The sequence below is a fragment of the Eptesicus fuscus genome, chromosome 19 (assembly GCF_027574615.1).
Source record: "Eptesicus fuscus isolate TK198812 chromosome 19, DD_ASM_mEF_20220401, whole genome shotgun sequence".
NCBI classification, from domain to species: Eukaryota; Metazoa; Chordata; class Mammalia; order Chiroptera; family Vespertilionidae; genus Eptesicus; species Eptesicus fuscus.
Window position 1 is genome coordinate 39,105,866 of NC_072491.1, and position 15,392 is coordinate 39,121,257.

At 42.5% G+C, this 15,392-nt stretch overlaps 1 protein-coding gene across 2 annotated transcripts in view; it reads right to left on the reverse strand.

The window, feature by feature from the left end:
- LACTB2 (lactamase beta 2) overlaps positions 1 to 15,392 on the reverse strand; it is a 47,658-nt gene that overhangs the window by 8,818 nt on the left and 23,448 nt on the right. Inside the window, exons 4-7 of one of the 2 annotated variants that reach the window (XM_054708350.1) lie at positions 15,205 to 15,383; positions 12,618 to 12,766; positions 8,472 to 8,553; positions 7,734 to 7,819 (exon numbers count right to left, since the gene is read on the reverse strand). In XM_054708350.1, coding sequence (XP_054564325.1) covers positions 7,776 to 7,819; positions 8,472 to 8,553; positions 12,618 to 12,766; positions 15,205 to 15,383 — 454 coding nt within the window. In that variant the 3' untranslated portion in view covers positions 7,734 to 7,775. Of the gene's footprint in view, positions 1 to 5,826; positions 7,820 to 8,471; positions 8,554 to 12,617; positions 12,767 to 15,204; positions 15,384 to 15,392 lie in introns of those variants that run through there. The other variant, XM_008150351.3, reaches the window with a different exon arrangement.

A 15,392-nucleotide genomic window follows, 5' to 3' on the forward strand; every position in this document is an offset into this window, starting at 1 on the left:
TCACAATCCAGGACTGCTGGCTCCCAACTGCTCGCCTGCCTGCCTTCCTGATTGCCCCTAACCGCTTCTGCCTGCCAGCCTGATCATCCCCTAACAACTCCCATGAGAGCCTGATTGATGCCTAACTGCTCCCCTGCCAGCCTGTTTGCCCCCAACTTCCCTCCCCTGCAGGCCTGGTCACCCCTAACTGCCTTCCCTACAGGCCTGGTCACCCCTAAATGCCCTCCCCTGCAGACCTGGTCACCCCTGCCTTCCCTGCAGGCCTGGTCACCCCTAACTGCTCTCCCCTGCAGGCTTGATCGCCCCCAACTGCCCTCCCTTGCACGCCTGGTCCCTCCCAACTGCCCTCCCCTGCTGGCCTGATCGCCCACAACTGCCCTCCCTTGCAGGCCTGGTCCCTCCCAACTGCTCTCCCCTGCTGGCCATCTTGTGGTGGCCATGTTGTGTCCACATGGGGGCAGCCATCTTTTGTGTTGGAGTGATGGTCAATTTGCATATTACTATTTTATTAGATAGGATATAGACTAGAGGCCCGGTGCATGAAATTCATGCACAGGGTGGGGGTGTCCCTCAGCCCAGCCTGCACTCTCTCCACTCTGGGACTCCTTGAGGGATGTCTGACTGCCGGTTTAGGCCCAATCCCTAAACTGGCAGTCGGACTTCCCTCTTACAATCCGGGACTGCTGGCTCCTAACCGCTCACTTGCCCCTTAACTGCTCCCCTGCTGGCCTGATTGACGCCTAACTTCTCCCCTGCTGGTCTGATTGCCCCCAACTGCCTTCCCTGCCCGTCTGGTCACCCCCAACTGCTCTCCCCTGCTGGCCTGGTCCCCCGCAACTGCCCTCCCCTGCTGACCTGGTTGCCCCCACCTGTCCTCCCCTACTGGCCTGGTCACCCCCAACTGCTCTCCCCTGCTGGCCTGGTTCCCCACAACTGCCCTTCCCTGCTAGCCTGGTCACCTCCAACTGCTCTCCTCTGCTGGCCTGGTCCCCCCCAACTGCCCTCTCATACCGGCCTGGTCACCCCTCAACTGCTCTCCCCTGCCGGCCTGGTCGCCCCAACTGCCCTCCTCTGCCGGCTTGGTCCCCCTCAATTGCCCTCCCATACCGACCTGGTTGCCCCCCAACTACCCTCCCCTGCAGGCCTGGTCACACCCACTGCCCTCCCCTGCCAGCCTGTTCACCCCCAACTGCCCTCCCCTGCCGGCCATCTTGTGGTGGCCATCTTGTGATGACGTTGCGCGAGGGTGTTGCACCACCTATGCTTTTATTATATAGGATTTGTTAATGTTATTGACTTTGTATTATCATAGGTGATTTGATATTCTCAACCTCCTACTTCCTTTCCTCTATTAGAACACAATTTTTAGTCAGTGTTTACATTATTGCTTATGTAAAAAGACAGAAGCAGATAGTATTTCATAACAATTTCCTTCATTGCATTGCTTTTATTTTTTGGAATCAGCATTTGCCTCATTTTTTTCACCAGTAAAATTTTCTATTAACTGATCATTCTTTCAATTGCTCAGCTAGAGCTGTTGTATGACTGCCAGCATTGCCACTCCCCGAGGCTCAAACATACAGGTAATCTCAGTTCTGTTCCCACACTGGAGATCTCTGGCTGAAGCCCTACTTCCTCCTGCCCCTAACTGGGGCAGGCTTTGGGCACACCTTTGTCTCAGAACTTCCATTGGACACTTTCCTGTTGGATTTACTACTTTAATAATGTGCCTTCCTTTTTCTTGTTTATCTGGAGCACATTATCCAGAAATTTCCTAAAGAGAAAATAGGGGCAAAAGACTGATAACGATGAGTTTTTCTGCTCCAACAATGCCTGGAAATTGGTATTCATGCTGACCGATTGCTCTGGTGAGCACAGAGACACTTGCAAGGGAAGGGATACTGATGTATAGTCCTGGCAGAATAAAGTAACAACCGCACTTGAATCTTTTCTCATTTCCCCCAGGATTCTAGCTTCCCTGAAAGTCAGTCAACTTCACTGACTTTTCTAGAAGTGATCTGGAGATAGAAAAATACTCTTAGGTAACTTAAAAGTCTCCTGGAAACACTCAGAAAAGGTTCAGGTGGCATCAAGTTGGCCCAGTCATTCTGTGAGCTACTGCACAGAATTCTGTTTTATGAACATTGGAAAGGAAAGTTAATCAGTGAGGAATTAATATTAGTGGAGGATCTTCCTGTGATACTCTGCTTCATCTGAGAACAGACCTCACATACTCTGGCCACAGGGATAGGCATGTGACCAAAGCTGGGCCAAATACAGCACTTCATGTTTCCTTAACTCCAGGGACTGGCCTAAGGAATGATAATGAGTTAATATAAATTGTTGAGTTCTTCTCCTAGGATTTTGCAAACCAAAGCTGGAAGAACCAACTTTCCCTGCTGGTTATGGAGTGGTTAGGATATGTGCCCAAAGCTACCTGTAGCAATATTTTCTGCCGTGTGCAAAAACCAGTGTTTGGGGTTCTCTACTCCAAAAAATTGAGGTGAGAGGTTTAGGGCTGTATTGATGGGCTCCAAATCCTTGATCCTGTTCAAGCCTGGCTCCACCTTCATCCTCTCACATGGGTTACATCCCCCTTTGCTTCAGCTAGTTGAAACTAAGTTTCTGTTACCTGCAACAAAACACATCTATTGAGCTCCATCTTTCTAAGTGCCTACTAGGTGTCTCTCTGGATGCTCCTTGGTACTCCAAACTCACATCTATAGTACAATGCATCTTTCCTCCCTTCCCCACTCTACCTACCCAGTTCCTGTATTTTCTCACAATATCTACCCAACCGTGTAAGCCAGAAATCTATAGCTCTACCAGACTCCCTTTCTACCTGATCCCCACCCTTTAAGATCTAATCAGTTTCTAAGTGTTATTCCTTTCCTAAAGTATTTCTCATATCTGTTACCCTGTCTTCTACCTTAGACACCCCCTCTGCTTCTTTTTCCCTTTCCTCACTGTACTGAAAAGGCCAAATCTCAGAATGCTTACCCTGCCCACTGCCTGCTGAATGGAATCCACTCCTAATAAAATTTCGGCAACCCTTCTGGTCCCAAATGATCAGTGACACCAATCAGGTCCTCTTCTATGAGGATATCTGAATCTGAGACACAGAAGGTTACTCAGTTGTTACAAAACAGAAGATGAAGATATGCAGAGAAGACAGGAGTGATGACAAGAATGTAGATACTGTTGTGTAAACAGAAAATGGGTAAGCAGAAGCTATGACTAATCCAAACCTACTCCCTGTATTGAATGGGAGATAAAGGTCAGAGTGACAGAAACAAAAAGGAATGAAATCACCATAATGGTTGGGGACAAACTCTTGCTGTTGAGGAGGCAACAAAATGATTCCTAAATTATGTGTGTATTCCAGCATGTGTGAAGCATGGCTGGGTGTCAGTAGATTGGTTCCTGTGAGCTTTGTGTGTTCCCATGAGATTCTTCTTATTCCTAAAACCTCAGCCCACAAACACTATATAGTCTAGCCACATAAATTAGTTTCCCAACCACGTGATGCTCTGCATATCTGTTTATGTGCATATACTATTCCAAGTGGAACAATTCTCATCTCCCAAATACCCCTAACTTCTGGCTACCACTTGCTCATCGTTTAAGACTGAGCTCAGGCTTCTTGCAGCTTTCTACAACCCAACCAGGTTAGACTCTTCCTTTATTCCAAACATGGCACTGAGTATTGTAATTGTGTGTCCCCACAACTAGAATATGAGTTTCTTTAGAGAGTAGAGATGTTGTTTTGTTCCCTTTTTTATCTCCAGTGCCTGATCCAGTCCCTAGCATGAAGTGGATACTTAATGAATGCCATTGTTTTTGTTAAAGTTCTGTTGCCTTGACATTTTCAATAACCAATACATTTGATAGCCTTTCATTATCACTCCTCTCCCAATAGGTCTACTTGCAGCTTGAAGTGTGCCACAGTACTTCAGACAGTGATAAGGAATCATGGCTTTGTGCATGAGATTTCCTCAGTTCTGAATGCCCTTCTCATTCCTGTTCCCTAACTCCCTCCAAGAATGGAAGCAGGAAGACCAGAGTTAAGGGTTGCTGCAGTTGTCCAGGAAAGAGATGATGATGGCTTGGACTAAGGAGTGCTGGTGGAGTAAGAGGGAGAGGTGGAATAGTCAGTACTTGGTAAAGAATTGGATATGCGATGAGGGAGGGAGCATAACAACAATGACAATTAGGTTTTCTGGTTTGATCAGAAAGAATGGAGAATCAAGTTACTAGTATGAGGTAACTGAACATTCAGATTTCTATATAATCAGATTTTGTGTCTAGATTTTGCTAATATGTGCGATACTTAAGGAATGGGAATGCTGATATTTTTCTTTTTTGGTGCTGGTATTGGGGAGGACATTTATAGTTACTATTTTTTAATTTTCCATTTTAACCATTTAAAGTATACCATTCAGTGGCATTAAGTACATTCAATTGTTTGTGCACAATCATGACCACCATCTATCTCTAGAATTTTTTTCATCCTCCCAAACTGAAATTCCTTACCTACTAAACAATAATTCCCCACTTCTCCCTTCCCCCAATCCCTGGCATCTATCATTTTACTGTCTCTATGAATTTGACTACGCTGGGTACCTTATACATGTGGAATCATATAGTATTTGTTCTTTTGTGATCGGCTCATATCACTTAGGGTAATATCTCAAGTTTCATCCATGTTGTAGCATATGTCAGAATTTCCTTCCATTTTAAGGCTTAATACTATTCCAGTGTATGTATACACAACATTTTATTTATTCACTCATCCTTCAATGGACACTTGGGTTGCTTCCACTATTTGGCTATTATTAATTACTAGAGGCCCAGTGCACAAATTCGTGCACCAGTGGGGTCCCTCAGCCTGGCCTGCGTGATCGGGCCAAAACCGGCTCTCTGACATCCCCCAAGGAGTCCCAGATTGTGAGAGGGTGCAGGCCAGGCTGAGGGACCCCACAATCGAGACCAGAGAGGGACTCGGGAGGTTGGCCAGCCAAGGAGGGACTGCAGGAGGGCTCCAAGGTGTGTCTGGACCATCTCGCTCAGTCCCGATCAGCTGGACCCCAGCAGCAAGCTAACCTACCAGTCGGAGCATCTGGTGGTTAGTACACATCACAGTGCCTAGTCAACCGGTCAACTGTCTGCCCCTTGGTGGTCAGTGCACATCACATCGAGCGGTTGAGCGGCTTTAGTGTGCCATTAGCATATTACGCTTTGATTGGTTGAATGGACGACTGGACGACCAGACAGGTAGCATATTAGGCTTTTATTATATAGGATGCTGCCATGAACCTGGGTGTACAAATATCTGCCTGAGTCCCTGTTTTCAATTCTTTTGGGTATATACCCAGAATGGAATCACTGGATCATATGGCAGTTCTATGTTTAAGTTTTTGAGCAACCACTATATTGTTTCCATGGAAGCAACACCATTTTACATTCCCACCAGAAATGCACAAGAGTTCCAATTTCTCCATATCCTTCCTAACACCTATTTTCTTTTTCTTTTTTTTTAAATAATAGCCGTCCTAATGGGCATGAAGTGGTACCTCATTGTGGTTTTAATTTGGATTTCCCTAATCATTAGTGATGCTGAGCAACTGTGCATGTGTTTATTGGCCATTTGTATACCTTCTTTGGAGAAGTTTCTATTCAAGTCCTTTGCCCAGTTTTGAATTGGGTAGCTTGTTTTTTGTTGTTGAATTCAGTTATTTTCAGGAACACAACAGGTCTCTAGGGCATGAGAGTAAGTGTTCAGAATAGTATGAAAATGCTAGGGTCTTGGGGAAAAGGGCAGAAAGAGGGAGTTAAAAAATATTTAATGTCTTATTTTAGGAAAGAGTACAGAAAATACATTCCCAGGATTCTGAGCTCATTTTAGTAAAGTAGTTTGGTAACCTTGTGAGTTAAATAAGCATTGGTGGCCACACTGAGAACCTAACCACTATTTAAGAACATTACTGCCCTAACTGGTTTGGCTCAGTGGATAGAGTGTTGGCCTGCAGACTCAAGGGTCCCAGGTTTGATTCCGATCAAGGGCATGTACCTTGGTTGTGGGCACATGCCCATTGCGGTGTGTGCAGAAGGCAGCTGATCAGTATTTCTCTCTCATCGATGTTTCTAGCTCTCTATCCCTCTCCCTTTCTCTCTGTAAAAGATCGATGAAATATATTAAAAAACAACAACATTACTTATATAAAAATGCACTCTTATAACCCTCTAATTAAAAGAACTGGTATAAGTGGAATACTATGCTGCTATAAAAAGGAACAGACACCAGGGGGGTGAGGGCATGAGTGGGGGGTGGGGGGAAAAGGGGGTATAAGGACACACATGTAATACCTTAATCAATAAAGAAAAAAAAAGAATTGGTATATAATTCATACACTGTATATGTTTATGACTATTTCTATACTAAAACCTAAACTTGCAAAGTAAGTTGGTTATACTCATGGATAACAAAAATAATCCTATATAATAAAGAGGTAATATGCAAATTGACCGTCACTCCAACACACAAGATGGCCACCCCCATGTGGTCAAAGATGGCTGCCCCCATGTGGACACAAGATGGCCAGCAGGGGAGGGCAGTTGTGGGAGATCAGGCCAGCAGGGGAGGGAAGTTAGGGGTGACTGGGCCTGCAGGGGAGGGCAGTTGGGGGCAATCGGGCCATCAGGGGAGCAGTTAGGCACCAATCAGGCTGGCAGGGGAGTGGTTAGGGGGTGATCAGGCTGGCAGGCAGAAGCAGTTAGGGGCAATCAGGCAGGCAGGCAGGTGAGCGGTTGGGAGCCAGCAGTCCTGGATTGTGAGAGGGATGTCCGACTGCCCGTTTAGGCCCAATCCCACTGGGATCAATCGGGCCTAAACAGGCAGTTGGACATCCCTCGAGGGGTCCCAGATTGGAGAAGGTGCAGGCTGGGCTGAGGGACACCCCCACCCCTCCATGCACGAATTTCGTGCACTGGGCCTCTAGTTATTATATAATTATTATATAATGTTTTTAACTAGGAATATAATATAATATTTTTTAATTACCAAAGTTGATGTACATAAATCACTTGTGGAATCTATAACAATAAAAGCATAATATGCTAATAGACTGGACAGCCGGACGACCTTCCAGATGAAGCTGGGGCTACGAGGGCTGAGCTCCTTGCACGACTTTCGTGCATCGGGCCTCTAGTACCATTATAAGAAAGTAAACATGATAAAGGGCTATAGAATACATAATCATGACATAATAGATATAAACATGAAAACAAACCTATCATCTGAAGATATAGACAAGGGTTGCAGAAAAGGAAGGATTACATAGAAATTACTGAAGCAGCTAGAGAACACAGTACTACCTGAGCCTTGGGCGGCCCTGGGTGGCTGGGGAGCTGAGGGGACTGGGGGACTCTGGAGGCAGGTGCCCTGGCAGGGCTAAGGGGACTGGGCGCCGCCATCTTGTGGCTGTAGGTGCTGCCATCTTTGTGGGCCTGGCAATCAATTAGCATATTCCCTCCTTATTGGATGTGGGTGTCGCCATCTTTGTGATGGCATGAGGGTCAATTAGCATATTCCCTCTTTATTAGATAGGATTATAGATGTAAAGTATAATTTATATATTTGAAAACATGACATTATTTTAAAGCATATCCAGGGTTATTTTTAATGTTATGTACTCTATAATCTCCATATATAATTAATAGTTAAGAAAACATACCATTCTCTAAAACAAAACAACAGAACTTTCACTAATACAAAACTAAAGATGAGCTTTCCATTTCTTGTCAGGATCCGTGTTGCTAACTGTGGAAAGAAAAATAGAGTAAAATTTTAACAGTGGATAAGCAAATTCACTGGATTTTAATTATTTTCTGGCTAAAAAAAGCATTCATTCCTAAAATAATTTTGTTGCTCAATATAAAGTTAGTATTTTTTTGTATAGTTAAGAACAATGATGAAGCTTCTACACAAAATTCAATCTTTGAACCAGTTGATTTTAAGGATTAAACTTTTATAAAGATTCTTAATTTGACAAATTAACATAACACTAGTAAACAATTGTAGAATGACTGCTTTAGTATCTTTGAGTTTACTACCTTTAGGACTGCTAAAACCTTTAGCTGTTCCCAAATCTTCTACATGTAAAATTCTTCGTAGATCTTGTGGTCTAGGAGAAGAGAAGCTCTTTTCCACTACATGCCTTTGACTGTCATTCTGGTGGGTGAGGTCTGGAACCTCTAAGCAAGATTCTAATTCCTGTGCGAGTGTTTGGTTCCCAAGTGTGGTCCACTGACCTTTCATTATTGACCCTTTCTAGTGCCTGTCTCTTTAACTTATCGTGATATTCAAGGGAGGACTCTACTGGGTGTTATTTTTCCTAAAAGGAACGAGTTCATTTGTAAAAAAAATTTAAAATGCTAGCAGTAAAAGAATTAAAATTCAGAAGTACACTTACATATCATTCCATCTTTTTCTAATTTTTTCAAATGAAGCAAGAGATTACGTTCAGCCACGATATGTAAATTCTCAGGAGTATTCTTAAAAAAGAGAAAGAAAACATTTTTTTTAAAAGGGACAGAGTTAATCTTTTTGAAACTGAAAAAATGCAACAAAAAGAAAATGTTAGCTTAAAATTCATTAAAAAATTTTTATTTTAATGTTGACACTATTACAAATGTCTCGCGTTAAATTCATTTTTATATAGTAATAGCCAAAACTATTTCAGCTTGTACATGTCTTGCTTCAGGCACCATATTCTTATTTATATTCCTATAGATAAAATAGATTGTAAGTTCCATAAAGATAGTAACAGTATGGTTTGTTCACTACTGAACACCAGAGCTTAGCATAATGGCACACAGTAGGAACTAAATATTTTATGAATGGATGAATAAATGTAAAAATTATTCTAGATAGCTTTGATGATGCTACAAACATTGGCCCTATGGTTTGTTTATTAGGTTATATGATGATAACTTTTCACATTTAGTTTTCATCCTGAGTACTTTTTTTTGGACTTCTCTTAAACATTGATGTTTACAGTGCGTTGTATCATTGACTCTCTTCTCTCTCTTTCTTTTTGTTAATACTCACCTGAGGATATTTTCTCCATTGATTTTAGAGAGAGTGGAAAGGAGGGAGGGAGGGGTAGAGAGAAACATCAATGTGAAAGAGACACATTAATTGGTTGCCTCCTGCATGTGCCTCAACCAAGGCTGGGGATTGAACCTGCAACCAGTTCCATGCCCGTGACCAGGAATCAAACCCAAGACCCTTCAGTGCGGGGGTTGATGCTCTAACCACGGAGCCACAGTGGCCAGGGCTCTTCTCTTTTTTACTAACCCAACTTGCCACAGCACTATCACGCATTATTGATTCCCAAATATAAGCCTCCAACCCTAAACTCCCCTTTAAGCCCCAGTACGATATCCTATCTCCACCAGTGTGATCTAGAAAGCATTATGTGACTCCTTTGCCCAAGATCTTTGAGTGTCATTCCCAGGTTTCTGGCTAAAGTTCAAAATTCTTAGCATGGCAATCAAGGCTTCTCATGACCTGATCATGCTTATCTTTCCTGACTCATTTCCTGGGCCTCCCTTCCTGACCATCTATGCATTCATATGTGGTTTCTTTGTGGGATTTCAAACACACAATGCTCTTTTATTACTTCCAGTGTTTAAACACATCTTTCCTTCTGTTTAGATCCAATTAAATGATTTAAGTTTCTGAAGCTTTTCCAGAGAAGCTTCATTATCTTACGTCTTCATCAGGCAGAATTTATCCCTTTCCTTATGCCTTGACATACTGTACATAGGCCTTGGAGGAAGCCTGGTGTGATAGAAACAAGTTTTGAATATCTGACATCTGACATTTGAGTATGTGACATCTGCTAGTTTTGTGCCCTTGAAAAAGCTACTTAGCTTACACTTTCTGAGTCAGTTTAAAAAATATTTTTATTGATTTGAGAGGAAGAGGGAGAGAGAGAGAGAAACATCAATGATGAGAGAATCATTGATTGGTTGCCTCCTGCATGCCCTCCACTGGGGATAGAGCTCGAAACCTTGGCATGTGCCCTGACTGGGAATCGAACATGACCTCCTGGTTCATAGGTCGACTCTCAACCACTAAGCGATACTGGTCAGACCTGTGTTGGTTTTTTAATCTATTAAATTGGAATAATTGTATCTTTATGCAGTAAAAATTTGAGATGTTTGAAGTGCCTCAAATCACATTTGTAAAGGTAAAACATTTAAATAGAGCATCTAGCACACAAAAATGTGCTAAAAAATGGGAGCTATTATGACAGTATTACAAGTATGTGTTGTTTTAAATATATTTTATTGATTTCAGAGAGGAAGGGAGTGGAAGAGAGATAGAACCATCAATGATGAAAGAGATTCATTGATCAGCTGCCTCCTGCAAGCCCCACACCGGGGATCTAGCCCACAGCCTGGGCATGTGCCCTGATTGGGAATCACACCAAGACCTCTTGGTTCATAGGTCGACGCTCAACCACTGAGCCAAGCCGGCTGGGCTGTTTTTTTTTTTTAAATGAGTGTACTTGTCCTTTCCATCGATACAACTTTGTGTTGAACATGCACTGAGTCCTTTGAGGGCAGGGATCTGTAGCCATCTTTATATCTCTGTTTTAGTCAGTGTATGGCACATGGAAGGTAGTCAATAAATGTTTGTTGAATGAATAAATCCTTTGCAATACTTAATGCCATTCTATTTGCAACAGGTATTTCACACATAAACACAGTGAATACACAACTGAATACAATTCTGAATGTTAAACCTGTATTTAGGCATGGACAGGTACTTGATGATGACTCATCTGTGAGAGTTATCAGAGAGTTCTGTCTGTACTTACAATAGAAAAATACCCCCAATAGCCCTAGCTGGTTTGGCTCAGTGGATAGAGCATCAGCCTGTAGACTGAAGGGTTTAAGGTTCGATTCTGATCAAAGGCACATGTCTGGGTTTCGGGCTCCATCCCCAACAGGGGGCATGCAGGAGGCAGCTGATCAATGATTCTCTCTCATCACTGATGTTTCTCTCTCTCCTTTCCTGTCTGAAATCAATTATATATATACTAAAGGCCTGGTGCACGAAATTCGTGCACGGAGAGGGGTTGTCCCTCAGCCCAGCTTGTACCCTCTCCAATCTGGGACCCCTCAAGGGATGTCCGACTGCCCGTTTAGGCCCGATCCTTGGGATCGGGCCTAAACGGGCAGTCGGACGTCCCTCTCACAATCCAGGAATGCTGGCTCCCAACTGCTTGCCTGCCTGCCTGCCTGATTGGCCCTAACCGCTTCTGCCTGCCAGCCTGATCACCCCCTAACCACTCTGCTGCCAGCCTGTTTGCCCCCAACTTCCCTCCTCTGCCGGCCTGGTCACCCTTAACTGCCCTCTCCTGCAGGGTTGATCACCTCCAACTGTCCTCCCTTGCAGGCCTGGTCCTTCTCAACTGCCCTCCCTTGCAGGCCGGGTGCCTCCCAACTGCCCTCTCCTGCTGGCCATCTTGTGGTGGCCATCTTGTGTCCACATGGGGGCAGGATCTTTGACCACATGGGGGCAGCTATATTATGTGTTGCAGTGATGATCAATCTGCATAGTACTCTTTTATTAGATAGGATAAAGAAAAAAACCCCAATGTACCAATGAATGATCTCAAGTGACTCTAGTCTAGCATTATGAGGGAATGCACTCTTTCACAGAATTTAAATATTTACATTACCCTTTTGCCAATGGCAGTCTTTTATCCTTAGCTATTTTAACCCTTAATCTGTCCCTTTTCTTTCTTTCTCTCTCTCTCTTTTTTAACATCCCTCCCTTTTTAAAACAAAGTACACTGAGTGATGATCTTTTTTTGATAATTTGGGCCTTTAGGATATTAAGGCCCCTGCCTAAATGTAATTGGCCCCAGCTCATCTTCAGGTACAATCTCATGTATCTTCTGGCTATAGATTGTGGTGGTGGGAGTTTTTAAATCCAGGTAATCTAACACCAAAGTCTACATTCTTAAGCTCTAAGCTATACTAACTATATAGCAGTATCTAATAAATATTCGCTGAAAAACTGAATTACACTAATCGACTGCCACATACTCGTAAGGCTGCCATATAGTGAGTGATGTGCTCAGAGGCCACCGCAGTGAGGGGTTCTCTCTATGCACTAAACTTCTCTACTCATGTTCCTTACATGTACTTTCTCCATTGTCAGGCATCGCTGCTAATCCTCACTGCTAGTGTCCCAGTATCTTGTCTCCAGCAGATTGCCTCTTCTCACTTACAACAGGTAATCAAGATGGCTAGACCAACACGCAAGTTATTCCAAAACTTCATCATCATGCTGTTGGGAACCATCTCCTACAGAATGAACTGCATGGTTTAATGGTGGCTTACAATGGTTCTTTTTGTTCTCCAGGTTTTAACTTCTCTGTTCTAGAAAGTTGAGGTTTCAAAACTATACAAGTAATATTACTTACAAAATTATCAGACTTATTCTGTTCTGGGAGGTGATAAGATTTTTATACCTATAGTTTATTAGATTATTCTAATAAAATTGTGACTATGTACAAATAAAATTAAAAAATTACCTTGTAAATAATTTTTACAAGCTCCATTACTGTAAATGATTTATCAAAATTTTCATGAAATACTTGAAGAATCTGCTGTTCTCGAATATTTCTGTGAGAAATGTATTCTTGAATTTTAGCTTCAGCATTATGGATTACGGGGCCATGTCCTGAATTAGAATAATTATAAAAATTATTTCAACCAGATAAAAAATATTAAGTATAACTGTAATTCATTCATTTTATTTAAAAATAATTCATATGATGTATTGAAACAGCATACTAAATACATAACAAATAAGAATTATTTGGAAAACTATATAGATACAAGACTTAAAAATTACCTACAATGTCACAAAACATTAGATAATTATGTCAAAACCATATAAAATGCTACTGTGTACATTAAAAAGTATAAAATAAAAATATAGCAATAATAACAGGAACAACAGTAATGACAGATAATATTTATAGAGTACTTATTTTATTTCCTTTTAATCTTTATTGTTGAGAGTATTACATAGGTCCTCCTTTTCCCCCAATTAACCTCTTTCAACCCTCTCCAGTCCCCCCTTTCCTCTCCAGGCCCTCACCACCTCATTGTCTGTGTGCATAGTTTATGCATATTGGTTGATCTCTTCCCATCCACCTACAGAGTTCTTATTATTTGCCAGGCCGGCTCTAAATGCTATATATTATTTTTTACAAGAATCCCAAGAGCTAGTTACTATTATTATCCCTTGTTGGTAGCAGAAACTGAGGCATAAGGAGGGAATCTAACCTGCCCACAGTCACACAGCTAAGGGGTGGAGCTGGGATTCGGACCCAGGAGCTTTCACCCACTCCAGTGTCTTACCACTGTGCTACCCTTACCTACAGAAGATTGAAAAGGGGAATGTAAAAGCAGCTTCATGGAAGTGACGCTATTAAAAACTCACAGGAATCACAGTAGAAATTTAAGAATCTTTTGTATAGGCTTGTAATTCAGAAATGTTGACAACCCGGATAAAGTTATACTGAAATTTACATGCTCTTTTAACACAGTGAAAATTAATATATTACACAAGTCTGCCAGAGGGATGTTTAAAATATGCGAGGAAAAAAATGCAGAAGCAGGCTAACCTATTATCATGTAACAAGCACGAGGACCACGGGTGTTGTTAGAAGACTGACCACCATTTACTAGCTGCCTGGCTGCGAAAGTCTCTGAACTGTTTTTTAGCTGTGCAATTAGGACACCACTACCTACTTCCCTGGGTTTTTGTGAGGACCACAGCTAGCTGGAAAGGTCCCTGCAGGTACCTGATGGGGAGCAGGCTTTAATATATGGTAGCTCTGGCTATGGAACACAATTTACATATAAGCTCCTGCTGTGCTAATAAGCCAGTTCGCTGGATTCACCAAAACTAACTCTCTAAGGGCCTTTCCTAGGCAGCCTCTCATTAGCTTTGCTTGAATGTGAGTGCACCAATTCTCTTCGCTTTAAAAATAGCTGTCAGCTTCCATTCCTTTTATGTCATAATACTAGAGGCCCAGTGCATGAAATCTGTGCACTGGGGGAGGGGGGGTCCCTCAGCCCGTGCCCTCTCGCAGTCCGGGAACTGGGCCTACCTCTTTGGGGTGATCGATCATGGAGCCCCCTCCCCATTGATAATCCCACTGGCTGGTGACCTGGGCCTCCCTCTGTGGGCAATTGTGGGGCGATGGCGCCGCCCCCCTCCCACCCCCCGCCCCCCTCCCAATCGCATTGCACCCGCCTTGGCTGGCCTGGCGCCAGTGTGTGTCATAGCGTGGTCGGCCGGATGGTCGTTCTGCTGTTTGGCCATTCGGTCGATTTGCATATTACACTTTTATTATTAGAGATTAATCCAAATCCCCAGGGTAGGTTTTCTACCTCCTCAGCAGTAGAAACTAATGAGAGAATAGGAGGGTAGTAAAGACACTGTATTTTCAGATCTTTCTATGGCTCTTTGGTTAGGAACAAGTTAGAAGGGCTTAAAAAAATTAAGTAATCTAGTCTTTTTTTCCATTCTGGGCCCTACTGTTGGGTCCTGTGTGTTTCTTAGCTTTCAGGATGGAGTGGAAATTCATATTGCAGAGCAGTGCAGTGACATCTGAGATACTAATGACAGGTGTTTTTTTCTGGATAATCAAGATAAATATACGATTTTACAGTTCATATGGAAGGTACTATTGCAATAGTGTGAGTTAAAACAACTAAAAGCTCAGAGGTCAAATGTTACCCATGGTTACATGGCTAAAATGTGGTCCATGACAGAAATCAGGTTAACAAAATTGAAGATCACTTATGGAATGAAAAAATTTTCTTGTTCCACTGTAAGTTATTTCCTTGTTTATAGTCCCATTAATAGCTGTTTAGATGTTAAAAAATAACCCTCATATGTTTATAAGAAGTTATTAATATAAATTATGGCCTTTAAAAAAATTGCATGGCTAGACAGGAGCTAGGGTTAATAATTTAAAGAAGCAGTTTACATGTCTGACTTCAAGGCCAAAGACACAAAGACCGCCTCCCCCACCCCCACACCAAAATGAACCTTTCTCATCATCTGACACAAATGGTTTACCAGATTTAAAAATTACCCACCTGGATATATAATACCAGCTTTGATTTTCAATAACTTTTTTAGGGAGTTCATATAATCATAGAGGTCTTCAAATACAGTTGTTCCTTCCCCGAGGATGCAATCTCCAGAAAAGAGAGCGTTTTCCTCCTCTAAAAGTAGAGCCATATGATCATCAGTGTGGCCAGGTGTGTATATAACTCTGGTTGAA